This window comes from Juglans regia, chromosome 8 (genome assembly GCF_001411555.2).
Source record: "Juglans regia cultivar Chandler chromosome 8, Walnut 2.0, whole genome shotgun sequence".
NCBI lineage: Eukaryota > Viridiplantae > Streptophyta > Magnoliopsida > Fagales > Juglandaceae > Juglans > Juglans regia.
Genome location: NC_049908.1, coordinates 14679763 through 14704232, shown reverse-complemented (window position 1 = coordinate 14704232; position 24470 = coordinate 14679763). Strand labels below are relative to the sequence as shown.

The 24470-nt window shown below is 37.3% G+C and overlaps 1 protein-coding gene across 1 annotated transcript; it reads right to left on the bottom strand.

The window, feature by feature from the left end:
• Nucleotides 1-22734, bottom strand: LOC108989217. Its single transcript, XM_035692988.1, has 6 exons — nt 21985-22734; nt 21343-21480; nt 20351-20431; nt 14775-14957; nt 1007-1341; nt 1-814 (listed from the first exon to the last, which is right to left on the bottom strand). Exons 1-6 carry the CDS (start codon nt 22544-22546, stop codon nt 179-181), a joined length of 1935 nt encoding a protein of 644 aa, XP_035548881.1. The 5' UTR covers nt 22547-22734; the 3' UTR covers nt 1-178.
• Between the last annotated feature and the right edge of the window lie 1736 nt (nt 22735-24470).

Genomic DNA, 24470 nt, shown 5'->3' with positions numbered 1-24470 from the left:
AGCAGATGAGAGAGAGAATATGATCATTCAAAATAACCAGATGTATAGATTAATGAAATACAACACACATATCCACTTAATCATTAGGAATTGCATAAAGGAGTTGATCTATCGATATTTTTTAAGCCCGAATCACCAAACTCTTGAAGAAGCTGCTAGCTAGAAATGGAATTACTGACTAATTCTTGGTAGGAAAAAATCCAGGAATCACTAAATTCATAGTATGCGGCCCGCCAAAGATTGCCCTTACCATGTGAATGTAGAATTTCATCGGTATTATTAGTGCTAGAGTATAGTACCCCACCACTAATGTCATATAGCTAGGTAAATAGTTAGATGTGTCTAGCTCTTTTATGGCCGTTAAGAAATGTCCAAGAGAGAAAGATTCCAAAGTAAAAATAAAAGAGAAGTAAAAGGCAGTTAACCCCAGAAGAAACACCCTCAATGTGTTGCCTGTGCGAAAGCTGCTTTCACTGTAAGACGAGCAGATCATCCATAGGAAACAGAACACTGCTACCACTGAAGACAAGAAGGAGGCTGCGGGTACGAGGAGTGAGTAACTAAATGCAGACCGTCTTACTACTCCTTGTAATTTGGGGTCTTTAACATTGAATCCGTCATTGGATGATGTGGAGAACGCAACAGCGACAAAGAGACCTGTTGCAATCGGGCATGCCTGCTCGGAAATGCTGGTCAGCCACTTTTGTCCTTGTTTGACAAGATCCTTGTGTGATTCGGTGAAGACCTCCCTTGGTGTTTTACCTTTCTTGTTGCAGAGAGAAGGGTACCATTCTGGCATGGACCTTTGTACATGCTGCACGCATTGATTAAAAGGTAACTTAAATATGAATCTTGGGAAATGAGTGTTATTATGAATCTCTTTTCAATCATTAAGGATAATCAAAGGTTGAGACAGAAATTGTGTATTAATTACATATACACATAATCATAGCAAGAATTATTACTACTATTTGGCCAGACACAATATATTGGAACCCATACGTACCTCAAACCATTTGATTTCCCAATTCATTTGGAATGCGGCTCCTGGAACTGGCCATGTATTAGAATTTGCTACCTTTGCAGCGAGATGCAGTGCAGTATTGCCTTCTTTATCAACCTCCCAAAAAACACTGTCAGGAATAACTTTCTTCTTCTTCTTGTTGAGTAAGAGCTCATAAACGTGACATTGCTTATGCTCCACTGACAATAGCACAATATTCTTCATGCTTGGATCCAAGTCATATACAGCCTCGGGAAAATTTTCAAGGATCTTCTCAACCATTTTGGTAATACCATTTTTTGCTGCAATTAGTATGGGTGTCTCCCTTGCGATTGAAACTATATAAACCACAAAGTCATTATACGTAAGGAATTGATAAATGCACGGGCTGACGTGGCGTGGGACACTACCACGTCAGCACACTCAACAAGCAAATGTTAATTGTAATGATATGGTATAGCTATGTTCATTGTGTTAGGCCTCGTTTCGTTACACAGATGAGAAGAGATGAGATAAAAATTGAAAGTTGAATAAAATATTATTATAATATTATTTTTACTTTGAGATTTAAAAATGTTGACTTATTTATTATGTTTTATGTGGGAATTTGATAAAATTATAATGATTATATGAAATAAAATGAGATAGTTTGAACTGTATAACCATCATAAACAGATGATATTTTAGGTTATATTATTTCTGTTTTAATCTTAGCAATATCAACTAAACAATGGTGTTATAGTAGATTCCAATTTGAATAAGGATCTCCATATGCAAAAACTGTTGGCATATGAAATGAGATAGATAAAATTTTGTTTAAGGGAATTTATTTTGTCTAACACACTGAAGATGTACTCTCATTCAAAGAAGAAAAAAACCTCAAAAAGCATAGATTCTGAAAGGGCAAGAAGGGAAAATTGGTGGGTCTATCCGCCACTCCACCTAGAACCTTCCACCATTAATGTAATTTTACATTAATGAGCACTCAAAATGACTGCATAACAACGTTAGACTTGTCCAATATTAACCCAACTATATAAACATGCAAGAAAATTACTAAAATGGACATGATAACAATGACATTAATTTATTTTAACACTCTCCCTTAATGGCTTTTATGATAGCAAACATTTCTCTCAAATAATTAAATTTCTCTCTTGGAAGATGCTTGATGAAAATATCCGCTTGTAGATCTTTAGTTTTGCCATAGTACTTCAGTTGAATCTCTTCTTCATCCACGGACTCTCTAATAAAGCGATGCTTGATTGCAATTATGTCTGACTATGGTAGACTACATTCCTTGTCATAGCAATGGCGAATTTGTTATCACAAGAAAGTGGAGTACTAGCTTCTACTTTCCTCACTAACATCTTCTAACATTCTTCTTAGTGCTTGTGAAGTTGCTAATGATGCCTAAATATATTCGACCTCAAAGGAAGATCGTGTTTCACTTTGTTGCTTCTTGGATACCCATGAAAATACACCAGAACTAAATGAAAATCCAGATTCATAAGTGCTTCACATATCATCAACATACACGACCCAATCACTATCACAAAATCCAATCAATTTTGCATCAACATTCTTCTCATTGAAAATACCAAAATCAAGTGTACCTTGAACATATCTCAACACCTTCTAGGCTGCCCAAGTTGTATTTGGCTTGGCTTGTGCATGAACCAAGACAATAAGCTTGTAGCATATATAATATCTAATCTTGTAGCCATCAAATACAATAAGCTTCTATAAATAGATGCATCCACTTCTTTACGTCCATTTTTTCCATCCATTTTTCATTCAGAACCAAAGGAGTTGCAACCGATTTGCAATTCATCATTTTAATTTTTCAAGAAGAGTTTTTGCATACTTCTTTTGGCAAATAAAAGCATTCTCTTATTTTTGATAAATTTTAAGGCCCAAGAAGTAATGCAATAAACTCAATCTCTCATTTTATAATTTTTCACCCCCTCCAATTTGAGATCGTTAATCATTTCTTCATTACTACGGGTAAAAACCAAATCATCAAAATAAAAAAAGACAATAAGAATACCGGTTGTACCTTCTGTCTTGACATATAAGATTGGCTTAATTTTCCTTCTTTCAATGCATTTTTCATTAAAGTAAGCATCAATCTCACTATATCATGCTCGTATGCTTATTTTAGGCCATATAAACCCTTCTTCAACTAGTCGCCTTATTCTCTTCTCATTTTTCTACAAAGTCTTGTAGTTGCTCTAAATAAACTTTCTCATTTAAAACTCCATTTAAGAAGGCTGATTACACATCAATTTGATGCAAAAACTAACATTTTTGTGCTATCAAAATACCAAGAGCTCTAATAGAATCAGGCCGAGCCGCTAGTGCAAATGTTTATTCAAAATCAATTCCAGGTTATTGACTATACCCTTTTGTTACAAGTCTTGGTTTGTTCTTTTGAATTGAACCATGTAGACAGAGTGCTCATATGGACATTTGATAAATCCATTTTGTTGAAGATAATCATCAATACGAGCATTCCAAGCTCATGGTACTTGCTTTAGGCCATACAAAGCCTTCTTCAAACGATACAACTTATCTTCCTCTTCTTGTGAAATAAAACCTTATGGTTGGTCCACATAAACTTCTTCCTCAAGTATTCCATTGAAAAAAGCTGATTTAATATCCAGTTGGTATATCTTCCAACTATGATGAGCTGCAAGTGAGATCAACAATCTCACTTTGCCAAGTTGAGCAACTGGCTCAAAGGCTTCTTCATACTGAATTCCGTATTTATGTTCATAGCCTTTAGCTACAATCCTTGCCTTGAATTGATCAACATTGCGATTTGCAGTTCGCTTGATCTTGTACACCCATTTGACACCAATCGTTTTCTTCTTTGGTGGGAGTGCCGACAACTCCCATGTGTCATTTTTCTTAATCGAATGGATTTCTTCTTCCAATGTTGATCTCCAACAATCTTCTTCAACAACTTCTTGGAAGGTTAGAAGCTCGTGACCTACATAGAAATAGAAAAGATTGGTTTCTTCTTCTTCTAAACGTTCATAGACATCTTTAAGACTTCCCATCTTGATAGGAGTTGGAATTCCTCTGTTACTATTGTCACTGGAAAATGAAGAACTAGATGTAGGACTATTGTGTGTTGAAGAGGGTGTAACAGGTTGAGGAGATGTTGGTGGGGTAGACGGTGTCACAATTGTCATTTGCTCTTCGGATTCATCTGAGACAACATTTTCTTTGTTCGCCTCTTTACTTCTCCAATTCCATGCTTCTTCTTCACTAAAGACAACATCTCTACTAACCACTACTTTATTTGTTAGTGGGTTATAGAGCTTGTATGCCTTTGACTCCTCACTATAGCTGACAAATATACATTTTTCACCTCGATCATCAATCCTTCTTTTTGCTTCAGGAATTTGAGCATATGCAACACATCCAAAAATTCGAAGGTGTGCAACACTAGGTTTTTATCCACTCCATGCTTCTTGAGCTGTCATGTTCTTGACGCTCTTTGTTGGGCATCGGTTCAGCAAATACACCGAGCATGCTATAGCTTCTGCCTAAAACTGCTTTGATAGTCCTTTCTCATTTAGCATGGATCTCGTCATGTTGAGAATAGTGCGATTCTTCCTTCCCGCTATCCCATTTTGTTGTGGGGTATAGACAGCAGTGAGTTGATGTATGATCCCTTTCTCTCTGCAAAAATCTTGAAATGCATTTGATGTGTACTCACCCCTCGATCAAATCTAACAACTACAAGCTTGTAATTACTCTCCGCTTCGGCAAGCGCCTTAAAGTTCTTGAAAACAGCTAAGGATGAAGATTTCTCCTTGAGAAAATAAACCCATGATTTTTTGCTGAAATCATCTATGAAGGTAATGAAGTACTTGTTAACTCCAAATGATATGGGATCCAATGGCCCACAAATATCAATGTGCACAACTGCAATGATGCTTTTGCCCTCTTTGTCGTACAACTTGGAAAAGAGAGTCAAGACTGCTTACCAAGTACACATCCATCACAGACATGGTTTGCTGAATCAATTTGTGGTAGACCATGCACAATTTTACTAGAGGATAATAGCTTCAGGCCATTGAAGTGAAGATGGCCGAAGCGTAAATGCCACTGCCATGACTCGTTTTTAATGAGTCCAATGAGGCATTTCTCGATCTTCGTATTCAGGTTCAAAGGGAACATTTGGTTCTTCTTCATTTGAACACATGTAATGAGCCTTCCATTTGTATCACTTAGAGAAAGAGAGAATTATTCTCTATGTGTACAATATATCTCTTCTGGAGAAGCTGGCCAATACTTAGGATATTGCTCTTCATACTTGGGACATAGTAAACATTAGAAATGAATTCTTCCTTGCCATTTTTCTGGAAGATCCGGACTTTTCCTCTTCCTACAACTACGAGTTTTGAGGAATCTCCAAGGCTCACGCTTCTGCAAACTCCTTCTTTGAGTTCAACATAAAAATCTTTTCTTCCACATATATGATTGCTTGCACCAGAGTCAAGATACCAAGTATCATGTTGACCACTGGAATCGTCATGTGCCAATAAGAGAGTAGAATTTTTACTCTCACTACTTGATGCTTCAGCAAGGTTGACATGGTCATCATTCTTGTGCTTGCACTCTGAGGCATAGTGTCCGTATTTTCCGTAGTTGTAACACTGGACATTATGCTTTCGTCGATCAGAGAAATTTCTCCTTTCTTGAGACGAACCATGATCATTTGTGTTACCGCATCCTCGACCTCGAACATGGTAATTGGCACCACCATGTCTTGAATTCCATTGTCCACGACCTCCCTTTAGTTTGTCAAGATTTAATTTTGCCTCCAAAGCTTGCTTGAGAGATGTGGAGCTTGCATTATTTAGAATGCGTTGTTCATGAACTCGGAGAGATCCCCGCAGCTCCTATGCACTTATAGTCTCCAAGTCTTTTGAATATTCAATTGTCATCATCACGTGCTCAAATTTGTGTGTGAGGGATCGAAGTATCTTTTCCATGACACGGACATCTTCATGTTTTTTGCCATTTCTCTTCATTTCATTCATGATTACAAGTAATCGAGAATAATAATCAGAGACATTTTCACCTTTATTCATACGGGCAGTTTCAGATTCTGCCCTTAACGATTGAAGGTGAATTCTCTTCACTCGATCAACACCTTTCAAAATTGTATTCAAGATGTCCCAAGCTACTTTGCTCGTTGACGCTTCAGCAACCTTCTCGAACATTGAATCATCAAATCCTTGAAAAAGGAGATACAAAGCCTTCTTGTCCTTCTTTCTTTGGTCCTTGAGAGTGGCTTTCTGATCTACAGTGTAGGTGGCTTCTTGCTCCGGAGTGGGCTCAATGAACCCAATACTAACAATCTCTAAGAGATCTTGTGATCCAAACAACGCTTTGAATTGGATGCACCACTTCCCATAATTTTTATTTTTCAATTTAGGAACTTGGATTTGCACCATATTTGAGGCCATGACTGCAATGCTAGGAATTTACTAGCTCTTATACCAATTTGTTAGTAGTCGGTTTACAAACTTATACCAAAATAAACGGGTGATAAGTTTACAAACTATATCACCCCTCTTACTCAAACACCTTTTGAAGAGAAAGATAAGCTCATGAATTTCTTTTGGTTCTAGCTTGTATCAAACGTACATAGCATGATCCCTTATGTAGGGAATTCTCGACACAAAAGTCATTATAGCATTCAATGCTATTATTACAAAGTGCACAAAGGTGGCTAATAATCAATCACCCTACACATAGCACTCAAGAGCTTGATAGGAACCAAGGTGGCCTAGTCTTAAAAATCCTTCGCAAGTTCCAGATGAGCCAATTACAAGATCAAGGAAGCAATGCAAGGATTAGTGCAATTCACTTGAGATGAGTCTAGCAAGAGCAGAATATTCAATATGGGCTTGAGAGAAGGAGATCCAGTGATCATCCACGGGATACAAGCTATGAAAGAATGCAACATAAATTAAGGCCTATTACTATGATTATGTGATTGAATACCTTGGACGTGTTTATTTCTTTAAAGGGGCTTATTTTATTAGTTATAGGAATTTGTCTAAAATAATTGGTGTGACGCCCCCAGATTCTGCTTGGGATTGGATGGACAACCGAAGCGTCGAGACATGCAACATAGGTTACCTGCTCCCGTTCATGGCATATAAGATGCAATGTTTCTAACATGCATCTAGCATTATGCAATATTCGCAGCGGATAATTTTTTTTTTTTTAGCAATACTTTACACCAAACTTATAATATCTCAAATGGTTAAAACTTAAACCATGCATACTTAGAACATCCACAATTACAGCACGGGTCTTAGAAGACTATAATCACAAAACAACGGAGACCTAGCTCTATAATTACATTGCCAAAATACACTATTGGGCTAGTTTGTCGAGTAACTCGCGTAACTCAACTAACGATGCCGGAATGCTATCCAAAGACCTAACTATGAAGGCTATAAGTTTCGTGATGCGTCTACGACGTCTAGTCAACCTTCTCTAGTTTGCCAGTGTTTGCTCCCTACTCTGATCCTGACACATTGCCTACCATTCAGGGGGAATGGTAGTTGGGACTACCACGGTGAGATTTGATTACAAATCTCAGCAAGTTAACAAGAAATTTCTACACAAGTTAATGATGCATAATCAAAGTCATAAGTAAGCATAGCATAACTTGACTTATAGCATGACATAACTTGAACTGAAACTTAAACTTAACTTGATGTGACATGGCATGTGTAAGGCCAAGGCGTCGTGTGGCCGGATCCACGCGTGAAATGGCCCAGCCCGTTTCTTGGAGGTGCAAACGTCGTCGTTTTGGGGTAAGTATCTTCTTCCCCCAGCCCCTATTTCTTTTCCCTCTCTTTCTCATCTCTCTTTCTTTCATTCAGTTTTTCCCCAGCCGCATCTCCCTCTCTCCCACGTTTCTCATTTCATTTCGGTTTCATTTGATTTTCTTGAAGTGGGTTCCGTTTCTCATGCCCTAAACTTCCTCAAGATCGGTTTCTCTCATGCGCTGCATCTGTTTCGGTGGGTTGCCGACTACTGCACGTCCTCTTCCTCTCCATTTGCATTTCGGTATTCCCTCAATGAATTGGCGAGCATCATTTCTCAGCCCTTCATTTTCTATTGGTAAGGGTTCTATTATCATTCCTTTAATCCTTCGAATTCCTTATGCTGTGAAAACGTGCGGATGTTCTTAGCATATGTTGGTTTTCCTCATCTGTTTTTTTTTTTCCATTTTGCAGGTCAACCCTTATGCTGTGAAAATGCACGGGGAGAGAGGAAGAGCGGACGCAGCGCGTGGGAGAGAGAGAGAGAGAGAGGAGAAAAAGAAAATGAAGAAGAAAGAAAAGAGATGGAGAAAAGAAAAAAGGAAAAGGAAAAATGGTGGGAAATAAATGAGGTCCAATCCTCACATCTTGAGTCACAAAAATGATCAAACGAAAACGATTTTAAAACAACAAGTCAAATAAAATAATTTAAACGTAATGATAAAATAAAAATAAAATAATTAAATCCAACAATCAATTAATTTAAAATAAAGAGAGATTTAAATGCATAACAGTAATAAATATTAAGGAAACATATCAAATTTAATTTTTCACAAATTAGAAATCATAAAAATAAACCATTTAAAAATCAAACAAATTTTAAAACAAGAGAATAAATTTTTGAATTAATAAAAATATTCCTTTAATAAAAATACACTAAAATACGGGATGTTACAGTTCGAGCACCACTGCTACTACTCCAAGCTTCAAGCTCAAATTCTCAGATTTGGAATTTTGACCTCGAAGGAGTCACCACCATTTGTTTATTCACAAGCTCCCAACTATGGAAAAGCAACCATTCCGCATAAACGATAATACTAGCACGATCATTATATTCCATTCCCAAGTCCAGTTCCAATTGTATTCCATTCGAAACAGGGTTGGTGTCCGCGATGCCCACTTCTGCTTCACCTCAATTCGAAGCAAAGCCATCTGAGGAAGCTCCTTTCAGCAATGATGACAACAAGAACTTCGAATTAGAGCAAAGGGCCTATAGTCACCGCTTGGTGATATTTGACTATAATGGATTTGCTCTGATTGCAATGGTGGGAAAGAACTGCTTTGCCATTGCAAGCGACTGTAGACCATCACCACTGATTTCCAAAGGATTTACAAAATTAATGATCGTTTATTCCTTGGTCTCTCCGGACTCGCCACAAACACTCAAACTCAATATCAAAGACTGGTGTTTCGGCACAAGCAGTATCAGCTTCATGAAAGGAGAAACATGAAGCCTGAAACTTTTGTAAGCATGGTCTCTGCTCTTCTTGATGAGAAAAGGTTTGGTCCATACTTCTTTCAGCTTGTTATTGCTGGATTGGGAGATGAAAACAAGCCAATCCATGTCTTTTTCTCTAAAAGTTCCTTGGACTTTGATTATGGTGTTTTGCTGGGATGTGTCACCGTGGAAGACTCCCCACAAAATTTGAGAGGATTGTATGGAGGAACTGTAGTTGCCTTCATGCTTCACATGAAAAAGGCAGTATGGGTGCCTCAGGTATTTGTGAAAATGCCAATTAGGAGTGTCGTGGGTTTGATCTTTAAGCGTTAGTTGTTGGGAGTGTGGTGCTTTCGAAATCTGGCTCTTCAAGAGAAATTGGAAGAGGTTATTGATGAACTGGTGAAGTGTGGTTTGACTGAAAGATTTCCTCTGGTTTCTCTTATCAAGTTAACCCTCAAGAACTCCAAAAAGAATACTAGCACCATAATGAAGAATGGCAATAATAGCATGGCTGCAACAGAGGAGTCGAGAACTCTGGAGTTGAGTTCCATTAGAGAAACCATCAAATGTGTTGAAGAAAAACTTCAAAATGAAGTTCTGATATGTTTGACACAAGGGCTTGAAGATTTGGGAAGGACAATGAGTTGTTTGGGTTATTTGGGAGAAAATAATATGCATAGAGCTGCTAGTACTAAACAGTTCTTGGGAAATAATTCAACAGGTATTAATCATAGTTATCTGGCCAAGGAATCCATGCCAAAAAATACATGGCCTATAACTATCCAGCCTATCGTAGTTTCTGCCATTCCACTAAAATAATTGAAGGATGTTACAGATAATTTTGATACTAAGGCCTTAATTGGCGAGGGCTCGTATGGAAAAGTATATAATGAAGTCCTAGCTAATGAGCAGGCTGCAACCATAAAGAAATTTGATTCCAGCAAACAACCTGCCCAAGAATTTATAGCGCAGCTCTCCAGGGCAAAAAGGGAACCCAACCCCTTTTGTGTTGATTTTACCTCAATCAAAGGTAAGCTTAGTTGTACGAGTTTCAAGCTTAACGTGTTGGGTGAAATGCATCAAGAGACCATTGAATCTGAGGAGCAAGTTTTTCAAATGGCTAGGCACATAAAACCTGTTGCATCAAAACTCGGGTTGCCTTTGGTTTTCAAATCAAACTTCGATAAAGCTAGCGGAACTATGGGTCTGGGGTATGCAACTACACCCATTGATGGGGTTATTATTGTGAAACATGAAGTGGCTGTTGGTATAAAGAAAATTCTTATTTTTTACCCAAGTGGGGGGGACAATGGTAGGCAAAGATACTGCACCTTGTGGACAAGCTGCTTCTATGGGGGATGGTTTGTCACACGTCTGCAATAGAAATTGGAAGGACCAAAGTCATAGCAGACTTGGCTTGAGTAATAAGAATTAGTAGTTGAGTTTATTTGCTTGAGTCTAGTTGAGTCGGGCCATGACCCATTTATTGTTAGTTATATTTTGATTGTGGCTTTATGTTACAGTTGGAGTAAGTGGCCTTTGGCCCAAGAGAGAAGTCATATATGTAGTAGAATGAGGGACTTGTAAGATCATCCAGAATCAGTAATGAAAATATTTTTTTATTCACTTTTCTCTCTTTCTCTTGGAGGCTAGGTCAACCTCGAATCAAACCATTTTCTTTACATTTTCTCTCATATTTTCTAGTTATCCAAACATTACCTCTCAGGTGTGTTACACTCTGTTTCTCTCAACCCAGGGCCACAACCCTTTCTCTTCCTGTGTCGGCACCAGCCACCTCCACCATTAAGCCTCACCGTGACCACCACCTCCTTTCTCTCTCTGTCCACCGTCGTGTGTCTCAGCCTCTGAACGACCCTCCCCTCTGTTTCTCTCATCTCTCATCCACAACCTTCGTGGGTTCCGACACCGTTGCAAACCACAGCAGGAAAAACCCATCTTAGCCAAGCCTCGTCGCACCCCAATGCCACCGTCGTTCCCCAGCTCAGCCCCAATGCCTCCGACAGCCCCTTTGTATCTCACCCCTCGGTTTACCCCCTTGCAGAACCTCTCGGCTTCTCCCACCACCTCATTGCCTTGTCGACACCACCCACGACAACACCAAGGCCAAACACAAACCCCCAGCCCCTGCCACCACCTAGCTCCTCAACCTTATCACCCTCTATTGCCCAGTTGAAACAGAAAAGTTTCCTTGCTCGTTCACCACAAACAGCCACCTCCCAACCATTGGACTCTCCTCAATCACAGCAGCTACGCCCATCTCCTGCTCTCCTCCACTCCAAGCACAGTTAGATCACCAAACACACGAAACTCTCCACTGTGCACCTCCACAAAGCCTAGCCCCTATCTTTAAGGTCACGTCAGTGACCACCAAGCCTCAACCCAGCCCCTCATTGCACATATGTAGCCATGCACCACATGACACTACTTCGAGATGTGTTATAATTTCTATCTCCATATCTTGATAAATATTATGCTTGTGAAATGTGTTATGTTTATGTGGACTGCACATGGTGTAGTCGTGATGTGGCTTGTGCATTGCGGAGTAATGGAGATTAATGGTCAGTTTATGATGTGATTGTGTTAGTTTGTTCGTATGTTGAGTTAAGTGATAGTGATATATGGATTGAGTATCAATATGAGTATGTGCATGAATTTCCAAGATATTTCAGTTTGTGTTTTTTGAACTTGGTGGATTGTGTTTAAATGGAGCAACAATCATGTTAGTAACTTAATTTATAAATTAGATTATGAATATGTAAGTGTAAAGTGGAATACTATGAATTGATCCTAAATATTGGAGTAATGTAATGGTTGGACTATTTGTATTTGATAGATTTAATATTTAATCTTTATCTTCACTTATATTGGATGTGTGAGCACGAAAGTGATTTCTAAATGGATAATTATGTTTGAGTTGGACTATGTTTATAATTGAACTATATTGAGATGCTTGAGGATATGAAGTTTTGAGGAATTGTCTTGAAGTGTTGGGATGAGATGATGGAATGTAGTGGAATTGAAAAGCATGATGATGCTGTTGGTTGTTAAATGGACTTATTTGTTTATATTAAATGTATTGAGTATGGATGGAGCTTGTTAAAACAAATTAGTGGTTTAAATCGACTGTAGATTGATCTTAGGTGATAAAAAGGGTAGGAAATTGATTGGTTTCATATATTGGACAGATTTATGTACTTTGAACGTCTTATGTATGGATGGCGCTTGTAAGAACAAGTGGATACTTAGATGGATTATATGCTGATCTTAGGTGGTAAGAGGGGAATGACACATATGTATGTTTGGTGGATTATGTATGGAGAAAGGATATTGTAACTCTAGTTGAAATTCATGGTGAGGTGGGACTGAGTTGTGGACTTGTGAGCGATGGTTGGAAGATTTTATTGAGGTGAAATTCATGGGTTTTTGGATTCATAATTTAGGCCGAAGATTTATGGCAAGGGTTATGCTTTAAGGAATTAATGATGACTTGTATAAGTTCAATGAAAGGGTGTCAAGAATGCCTAGAGGTGTAAATTGTACAATCAAGAAGGTCATGAAGATGTATACAAGTAAGTAGTTGATGAAGTTATTTGGATATGACTAGTTTAAGTGAAAGGAAGTTAAGTAAAGAATCAAATGAAGGTTAAGCCCCGTGGAAGAGAAGGAACTAAGAGTTAGAGTATTTTTAATATGCCAATTCTATGTTTAATGCTCTATTGTAAATATAATAGAAATGACGGAAATTTATTTATGCATGTAGCTTGTCATCTGACACACACATGAATATACTGCATTAAATGTAAATAGCATGGAGTCCAGTTAAGTATTATGCTCGTGCTCTTCTAAAGTTTTCTAAAAATATGAAATGAAAGAGAAATGTTTTATTTATGAAAAGAAAATAAAATGTTTTGAAATAAAATTTTTTTATGAGAAAAATGTTCTTTTATGAAATGAAAGGAAGGGAAATGTTTTCCTAGAATGAAAGTACTTTATGAATCTATGCTATGGTATTAATGTTCAAATACATGTATGTAATGGTATACTTTGGCAGCCCATTTTTATGCACCCAAAGAATAGTTGTATACATGTGAATGAATGTTATATGTAGTATGTATTGTATTTATGTTCCATGAAATGAAATGATGAGTTTTTATGCTTTATGTTTTGAAATGAAGTTTTATGAAATGAAATGGATTGATGAATGAAAAGAATGAAAAGAAAAGGACTGAAAGGGATGAATGTATGGAAAGAAAAGGAAATAAATAAATGTTTTAATGTATGAAAATACGTAATGGCTATGACTGAATAAATGAATGATGTACCAATGGACTGGGCAAATTACAATGCCGACTAAGTAGTACTAAAACTGCACCCAGTGCTACCCCTGAATGAAAGAGGTTCCCAACCTGTGGCCACGGGTGGAATTCGAGTCCAAAAGACCGCTAACCCCAACACACGGGACGTAACAGTGTGTACCAGTCAGAGGAAAAGTGAAAAGAGTAATTGAATGTTATGAATGATTTAGTTTCTTTATGAATGAATGTACAAGGTGTGAGAAATGTTTTATGAGAAATGAAAACGTTTTTAAAAAAAAAACTCTACCTTGTATTGTTTTCAAAGGGAATGAATGCTTTATGTAAAGTATGTAGATGAATGTCAAATGCATGAATGAAAACCTATGTCAGTATATTTTTACGGTATGAAATAATGATTATTGAGTATTCGACTTATTTTATTTTTATGTATATCCCTCCCCTCTCAAGAACAAAATGAGTAAGAAGGTTCAGGACAGACATGGCCCAAGGAAGAGGTGACAGAAGCCTAGGCATTTTATGTAATGTATGAAACAAGTTTTGCAAAAGGACTTTATATTTTTAAGTAAATGCTGCAAAACTCTCTTTTAGATTTATAAAGTATATTTCAAATTTTAACTATGGAATCTTTTATATCCTGGGAAGGGAAAGGAAATTTTTTAAGAAGTTCAATAATTCCCTTCTTGTTTTTCTAAAATTATTTTCTAAAGTCTCACTACAAGAATGTGTGTTACATGTCATATATATCATATATAGAGAGATATATTTCTAACTTACAATGGAGCTCATCATGAACATATGAGTAATATATATGATGTTTTTTGGTATAATGTTTCTATTTTAGTTGTACTTAATCTTTGTATTATTGCACATAATTCTGATTAGAATCCGAAATTCCATCTGCACTAACAAGTCTTGTTCGTTAACTATATACATGTAATAAATGTCATGTCATATATATAATGTAGTCAATAATAATTATGTATATCATGTGATCCTTTTTTCGACATTATTAATTAGTAGATAAGAAAAGCGTCTGAGATCGTCATTCAACAAAATTACTTGGGACATCCCCTTAGTAGTTTTATGCGTAAATGAAAAAGAATTAAGTAAGAAGGATAAGGAAATACCCAATCCACTGGTACTCCCATCGGTTGGGCTTTTTTGCTTTTGATCCCCCACCATCTTAGGCCCAATGATCATGTTGGGGTCCGTTTCACCATCTTGATTTAATTCATATGATGAAATACGTTCTAAAAGGTCGTTCATGACTTCAGAGGCCAATTCGCGCTTCTGTTTATCTGGTAGACATCCTGTGACGCAGGGAAAACCTTATGAATATAACACAAATCTTACAAATTAATGAAATGATGCAGGGAAAACCTTATGTTATGAAATGATGTTTTATAAAATGAAATGGACTGATGAATGAAAATAATGAAAAGAATGAAAAGAAAATAACTGAAAGGAATGGATGAAAAGAAAGGAAAGGAAATGGATGAATGTTTTAATGTATGAAAATACATAACAGTCATGACTAATTGAATTAATGATGGTATCAATGGACTGGGCAGATTGGAATGCCGGGTAAATAATACTGGTAGTGCACTCAATGCTACCCCTGACTGAAAGGGGTTGTCAACCTGCTGTCATGGGCGGAATCCGGTTTCAAAAGACCGTTAACCCCAACACATGGGACGGAATAGTGTGTATCGGCCAGATGAAAAGTAAAAAGAGTAATTGAATGTTATGAATTATTTAGTTTCTTTATGAATGAATGTATAAGGTATGAGAAATAAAAACATTTTAAAAGAAAAATCTCACCATTAAAAATGTTTTCAAAGGGAATGAATATTTTATGTAAAGTATGTAGATGAATGTCAAATACATGAATGAAAACCTATGTTTGTATATTTTAACAACATGAAGTAATGCTTACTGAGTATTCAACTCATTTTATTTTTATGTATAAGAAGAGTCATGACAGACATGGCCCAAGGAAGAGGTGACAGAAGCCTAGCCATTTTTTGTAAGGTATGAAACTAGTTTTGTAAAAGGATTTTATATTTGTAATTAAATGAATTTGCTACAAAACTCTCTTTTAGATTTATAAAGTATATTTTAATTTTTAATTATGAAATCTTTTATATCCTGTGAAGGGAAAGAAAAGTTTTTAAAAAAGTTCTGTAATTTCCTTCTTGTTTCTCTAAAATTATTTTCTAAAATTTCACTACAAAGACGAGCGTTACATGTCATATATACCATATATAGAGAGCGATATATTTATAACTTAGAAGTGAGCTCACCATAAACAGATGAGTAATATATATGATGTTTTATGGTATAATTATGACGAACTGCTCATTTTTCTCTCGATTGGTCACGAGTCTCACCTTTGCAGTTTTAAATCCCGAAGTTGTGTTTTAGATTTAGCAGATAATTTTAAATGGGATCCAGTGTTTTAAATGTTTAAAATTATTTTTAAAAGGGGTATTTTTAGTATTATTAAACAAAGCCTAATTTTCAAGTAAGCATTTTTATATTGTGAAGCTCTGAAAAATAATACAGTTTTAGTAAATCATTTTATTTAAATGACTTTAGTTCTTTAAGAGTATTATTGAATATTCATTTTATGTTAAAAAACCTATTATCTAGATGGATTTATTTCTCTTAGAAATATTTATAAAACTCATGATTTTATTTTATGATAGAGATTACTATTTCGAAACATGTTCCCCGCCCTACCATCCATCCAGGCTAAAGCTCAGAGTTCAATATTCCCGTGCTGTATTGAGAACCCAAGCTAATGCTCGGGATTTGTTTTCCCCATACCCCTTAGTAAAGGCGCTAGAAATGCTTGGGAGAAATTTGGTATCAACATGTCTTTAGGAAGGCAACTCTGCAAATGTGCAAGCATCAACTCTGCAGACCCTTAGAAGAAGACTGGTGGGAAGGAATCTTGAGAAATTTGAGATGAGCATCTATTGGAATTGGAGCGGTGTGCGTGATAAGGATAAGACAATTTCAAATTCAAAAGACACCTGCTCCACGTTCAACTCTATTCCAAAGCATTCGGATACTGGCGCCTCAAACCAAAATTATAGGTGATAATATTTATCTTGTGAAATTCAAACTTGTAACAGACTCTATCTTGTATAGAAGTTATTCTATATATACTATCTCTCGGAAGCCATTCAAGGCAGGGAGTATAACCCAGTTTTTATCGTTTTGTTATATGGTATTAGAGCCATCATGACTAACGTCAATGGCATCCTCTTCCGATTCCTCTGTAACGTCTCTCTCAAACACACCCATTACCCCTCCTAGCATCCAAAGCTTGGTTACTATCAAGCTGAGTAGTGAAAACTACTTATTATGGAGAGCTCAAATCACGTTCTATCTAAGAGGCCAACGTCTTTTTGGCTATGTCGATGGGAGCCGACATCAACCCACCCAATATATTTCAAACCCAGCAACTGCTACGTCAACTACAGTCCCTCCTCTGCTTCTCAATCCAGAATTTACTAACTGGTTTGATCAAGACCAGATTGTATTGAGTATTCTCATGTCCTCTTTATCGGAAAGCATCCTTGCCAAAGTGGTTGGTGCTACTACATCTCGAGAGGTTTGGTCTGCACTGGAAAAAATGTATTCCTCTCACTCTCGAGCTCGCCTATCAACAACTCGGCGTCAACTTTCTACCGTCACAAAGGGTGGCATGACTATCTCGGATTATTTCCAGACTGTGAAGTCCCTGGCTGATACTCTTGCAGTCATTGGACACCCACTCCCAGATGCTGAGATTGTCTCATACTTGCTAGGTGGCCTCGACTCCTCGTATGATCCCATTGTTACGTCCATTCAAACAAGGGATGCTCCAATGGAACCTGAAGATATATTTGGTCATCTTCTCAATTTTGAATTACGTCTACAGCAACATACTCAAGTCATTGAAGCTACCATTAGTTCTGCCAATGTTGCAACCCGCACTGATCAATCTCGTGGTACTCCTGGTAAATCACCATATCCAAACCGTGCTCCATCTTACTTAGGATCACGTGGTCGTGGCAGGGGCCGAGGTAGTCGACATGGTGGAAATCGCCCAATGTGCCAGATCTGTGGCAAAGCTGGTCATCTCGCCATCAAATGTTTCCATCGTTTTGATCAGGCTTATCAAAACATGCCAAACAACATGACGGCATTTTTTTCAGTACAAAAAGCTCCAACTGATACCAATTGGCATCCCGACACTGGCTCCACCAACCATCTTACCAGCGATATTCAGAACTTGAATCTTCACGCCGATACCTATAATGGTTTGGATCAAATTCAAGTAGGGGACGGGGCAGGTTTGGCTATTGCTCACATTGGTTCATCTGAGATTAAGTCTTCAAATTCTTCATTTAATCTTCACAATATTTTACATGTTCCACAAATTAAGAAGAACTTTATTTCTGTGAGTCAATTTACCAAAGACAATAATGTATTTGTTGAGTTTCACTCATCTCATTTTTTTGTGAAGGACGAGGTTACAAAGAAGGTTCTTCTGCAAGGAAAGCCTAAAGATGGACTCTATCCTTTTCCCTCGTCCAACACGACTTCACCCATCACTCATCCCACCTATCAAACAATAAAGCATCTTGTGTCTAAATTCTCTCTTCCAGTTTCCTCAAATAAAATACCGAGTGTTTGTTCGGCATGTCAACAAGGAAAAAGCCATTGTCTACCATTCCCAGATTCTCAATCTATTTCCACTCATCCCCTAGATTTAATTTTTTCTGATGTATGGGGTCCATCCCCTATTTTATCTACCAAAGGCAATAAATATTATGTTTCTTTTGTTGATCATTTCAGTAAATTTGTTTGGCTCTATCCTCTTGCAAATAAATATGATGTTTTGACTATTTTTTCTCAATTTCAAAAAATGGTTGAAAGTCAAATTAGTCAACAAATAAAATGTGTCCAAACAGACTGGGGTGGTGAATTTCAAACACTTCATCGGTATTTTCACAAAGTGGGAATTCAACATCGTGTTTCTTGCCCTCACACCTCTCAGCAAAATGGCTCGATTGAAAGGAAAGATCGTCATGTTGTTGAAACTGGTTTATCCTTATTATCCCAAAGTTCAACGCCTCACTGTTTTTGGGATGATGCTTTCCAAATGGCAACTTATCTTATTAACCGTCTTCCAGCTGCTCCTCTTGGTATCTTTCCATTTGAAAAATTATTTCATCAGGCACCTGATTTTTCTCTCATTAAGATTTTCGGTTGTGTTGTTATCCCTATCTTCGACCCTTTAACAAACACAAGTTGGATTTTAGATCTAAAAAATGTGTCTTTATTAGCATCAGTAATCTTCACAAAGGTTACAAATGCCTTGATCCTGACTCTAGCAAAGTGTTTGTGTCTCGGCATGTCATTTTTTACGAGACTTTGTTTCCATTTTCGTCGTCCACACCGTCTTCAGTTCCTACCGAAAATCCTCGCACAGCGTCGTCCACAATCTTGCTTTTATTAATCTCTTCAAACGACCAATCTTGTCCTACCTTTTTTGCCCCTCCTTCACTTCATGGTATGACGTCGCATGGGGACCCTCCTGAAACGACAGCCTCTCACTTATCTTCCTCCCCTGTTGTGTCAGTGTCAAACGAGTCTTCTCCTCTGCATTCGTCCTCCTCACCGACACATTCTCCCCTGTTTTTGTCTTCCTCACTGACACTGTCTCCTACAGCGTCGTCTACACCATGTGCAGATGCCTTGCCGACCGAACCACTTCTGCCTCATTCTCACCCGATGGTGACCCGCTCACAGAACAATATTGTGAAGCCCAAGCAATATCTCGATGGCACTACCAGGTACCCTCTGCGCACTGCTCTTCTTGCCATTTCCACCATTCCCACTGATCCTACAAGCTACTCTGAAGCTCATAAATTCTCATAATGGCGTGAGGCCATGGATGCCGAATTCTCTGCTCTTATGAAGCAAGGTACGTGGTCCTTGGTCCCTTATGAAGCTGACATGAACTTGGTTGGCAACAAATGGGTTTACAAAACAAAAATCAACTCCGATGGCACTCCTGAACCCAGACTAACCCGGTCCGGGTTCCGGCCCGGGTTCCGGCCAGGGTTTGAAACCCAGTTTCCGGTCCGGGTAGACCCGGGTTCCCGGGTTGGAACCCGGATGAACACCCCTAGTTGTGGTCAAGTACGGACGCGAAACCAAGCACTGCTCATAACAAAGTCACGAGCATGGTCATTACTTTCGGTGTGCTGAAATGAGCCAGAGTGTGTGAAAGGTCATTTTAGAAGAGGGCATGGTGCACACATTTAATCTTTTCTTAGTACTTATGCATGTAGTATTATTTCATGCCCTTTTTATTTTACACATATTTGTGGGGTGTGACCCGTGCAATGCGCTTCCCCAGGCCACAACTCCCGTCAAAACACAAGTGGGGACTAAGGTCGTCATAATTTAGAGGTCAAACTCTGTCATCTATGCCTTACCTACCTCCCCACCACCTCCTTCCCTTCACCATGACTTTCTTTTTGTTTTATTGATTATATTTTCTCGCTTAATTTATTAGATCTACCTATTTTCGACCATTTTTATGCTAATCAATCATGTGATATGCTTCCACATTTTTAGTGTGTTTGGTGCTTTAATAAACGAACTTGCAAATTAAATTTTCAATAGGTAGTATGTTTACCTCGGTGTTGATCTTGGCGTGGAGAACTCCGTATTTGAGGATTCTCTAAATCCTCCGTCTCCCCTCCTTTCTTTTTTGATCCTACGGCGTATTTAAGAAGAGATAGTTCAACCACTAGCTAGCACATAGCATATATACAGCAGCAACGAAAAAGCACTGTTTCGTCAGACCAACTTCACAAAAAGTAAACAAGAATCAAGATAGTTGCGGCCCTATAGATAGACCCCTAACTTATGAATTGATTAATTTAAGAAACAACAGAGTGATGCATAAAGGAGGCCTAGATTTGAACATGATATATATGGTTCCTTTGGTGAAATAAAACATTTCCAAAAGGTAGATCTAAAATTTAGAAAATCTCATCTAATTCTATGTAGTATGTATCATTGTCGAATCTGGAAAGAATAATATATATAAATATATATATATATATATATATATATCACACACACACACACACACATTAAGCAAGTTCTGCGACATCTAATGTTTTCCATATAGAATCACAGGACATTTTATTTTTGTGTCTCAAAATCTGACATTCCAATGTAGATAAATAATTAAAGAGGATTATTTGAATCCAAATATTCTCTTCTTGAGCTAAAACATAAAGAAGAAATAAAGATGTTGAGATTATTAGTTATTTAACAAAATTCGGGCCTTTTAGATGTTTCCCCCGTTTTCTCTAACATTCCAGTCTCCTTCCAATCTTAATCTCATCTCAACCCCGGGCCTTTGTGTTTTATCTCCACTTAAGTTTATTAATAGTCATGAATCTCAAAAGGAAGAGGAGTAATTTGTGAATATAATTATTTTTTAAATTTTAAATGTAGCATAGAAATTAATTGTCGTGTATGTTGCTTTAAACCTTAATTTATATAGGTGCTTCCCCTATTTGTCCATGTGGCAGCTTTGTGTATCTTAAGCTTGTATAACAAAAATATCTAAGATAACAAAGACTTTATGCATAACAAAAATATAGCAATCCTTACTTTTATAATAGCTAGCTTTGGTTGCACGTGATTTAAAGGCCGAAGGCTTGCCCGCTAGTACATGTAGAGGGGCGAGTCCTTGCTTATTGATGGAGTGTACTAGTTTCGGGTACAACTGAATTATATCAAGTGCCATATCTGCCCAATGAAAAATGAAATGTGTTTTAGAATATATATATTTATAAAGTAGTACTTCGTAATATCTAAAGACCTTTGCATATGCAGAAACTAGTATAGTATATATATTACACATAGTCAAGCAAACTAGGAAAACAATCTAAATTATGTGTATTTTGTCTATTTAAAGGGAAAAGAAATTTCTTAGGATGAAGATAATGTGAATCCGAACATCTCTACAAGGAAATCCACGTTACTGGCAAAAGCAGACCGAGAAGAAATGCAATATAACTAAAGAGGATATAATTAAAAAAAATATTTTAATCACAAAGAAACTTTATAAAAATAAAATTACTATTGAGATATATTAATGTCATATGTCAAATTGTAAAGTTATTTTTATTATAAAGAAAATATAAAATATCACGTGAAACCACGTGAACGTTTGTGATTTTACTTTGTGCAATTTCTATGTTGTTGTAACACTACTCATTAATTAATTATACGCGATTTTATAATACCTACCGAAACATTCTATAGAAATGGCAACATGAAGAATAGTAGTGTCGTCATGGTCATCTATCCTCCGGCAAAAGTCATAGCCATTAAGATTCTTATCTTGACAAAGTGTGTGAAGGGAAACCAAAGCATCTTTTTTACCAGAGAGTGCCGCCAAGAAAAGGGGAGTCTCTCCCTTACAATTACGAGCAGTCATAAATGATAAGCCAAGCGGAAATGATGATCTGGCTATGCTCTCACACATGGTCGCACTCCCCATTGATGCAGCGAGATGAAGAGGGGTATTACCGCGCTTGTTCTTAAATTCATCTGCCTGATCTTTGCCTTCTCCATGATGACAGGAAATTATGTCCATAAGTCGCCCCACTTTCTCTTGTTTGTTATCGGAGACAGCTATGTGTAATGCTGTGTCCCCATTCGATGTGAGCTTTGCCTTGTGAGCACTTGGGTGCTTCTGATAGATATCAATAACTCCATCCCAATCGCCCTTCATGGACTTTCCGAGTAAATCCTTCTTGATCGCCACCATTTCTATTTCCGTACCAGTATCATTTCTGTTGGAAGCCATTTTTCTAATCTGATCTTCCTGCTACCTAATATACTATAGGAACGAGAATGATGTAAAAGAAATGGGTTGATCGCACGCAGCTACTGATAATATTGGGAGTGGTACCTTGATTTATACCATAACCGAGTCCTGGGCTGCATATTTATGGACCAAAACTCCCGACGGTTTTAAGTTCGATATAGATAGATAACTAAAATAGAACAATTGAATATTCATAGAATATTTAATGTTGTTTAAAAAACATATATAAATAGTAATAAATATTGTTGAGTTTATTTTATATGTCTATCTTCACTTAAAAACTTGAGAGATAATATCATTATTATATTCCTCTTTAAAAGTGGGACTATATAAAATGACATGGTTGAAAATGAAAGCGTAGAAAAGCTTTTGGTTTGTGTGGATAAGCTTTTGGGTTGTTGGGATTAGCTTTCTAATTGAAGCGGTGACGTTGACTTGCTCGCGTACGTGAATATATTTCACTATAGGGTCCCATTATTACTGCTACTTGTCTCTCCATTTAATTTGTCTCCAAGTTTAAAAGCTGTCTATTTGTTTTGAAGAGAGAGTCTCAAGGCCGATTTCATAGGGACTATGGTGATAAGAGAGAATGATTCTAATGCAAAACACTACGAAGAAACCCTTTTCTATATAATATAATGTTGAATAAGAGATTTTTCTCAAGGCTTTGTCGGACAAAACTTTAACTTGACCAAATTGATTCGACACATGGTGTAGAAGGACGAATCTTCATTTTTTTTTTTTTTTTGCATTCTTATTACTTAAGACTTTCTTTTAAACAAAAGAATTATAATCTCATTTTAAAAAAGGAAGGGACCTAATAATGCTTTTTAGAAAAGGAAAGAGAGCACAAATAGTATTTATCGCTAGGACTATTCATCCGGGTTCTGGCTTGGAAACCCGAGTATATCCTGACTGGAACCCAGATTTCAAACCTAGGCCAAAATCCGGACCGGGTTAGCACGGGTCAGACCCAGGTCGAAACCCGACGGAATTCGGATTTTTTATTCTGGGTTCCGGGTTGAACTCGGTTTCTTTTTTTCTAATCAATTTCCTTCTCTCTTTTCTTAGCTACACTTAGTTGATCACTGTTGTAACACCCCGCTCATTCCTTCTTACGTACGCTTCTTCTTTCTTATGTAAGGCTTACTCTTTTTGACGTAAGCAAATTTCGAGAATGAAATTATGCAACAGTCTGCCCCTTCTCTCTAGTGACTGCGAGCCTCGTTAAGCGTGTCGAACCTCGATGGCGTGTTTTAAAGATACTATGTGATTTCTAAAGTACGCCCAGTGTTTTAAATGTACTGAAAATATTTATATGAGGTATTTCCAGTATTATTGAATTAAGCTTGTTTTAAATAAGACAATTATAATATTTTGAAGAGCTCCAAAATATTATAATTGTTGGAAATCATTTTAATATTAATTATTAAAATGATTTCAATTGTTTAAAATATATGAGATTTAAATTATGTTGAAAGTTTTAATTATTAAATGGTTTTATTTTTTTAAATATATTAAATAAGATTTCATCATTTTATTAATGATGAAGGCATATTACTTTATAAACTAAAGTTAGTTTAAATAATATTCTATCTTAATTCCTCTAAGTACTTTTAATTAAGTTAATGTTTACGTATTTTCAAATGAGTGTTTTAATCATCTACCGTTAGATCGTTTTGAAGATCCCAAGACGAAGGGACTAGATTAAAACCCAAACCCCCTCTCTTTCTCCCTCACTTTTCCCTCCCCTCTCTCTCTCCTCCCTCAGCTCACGCGTACGCGGTACGCTGCCCCTCCCCATGCCCGATTCCTCCACTGCCCAGCCCGGCGCCGCCGTGTGCCGGTGAGCCTCACTGCCCCTTGCACTGGAACCACCTCACTCCGGGAGTCCCCCCACACC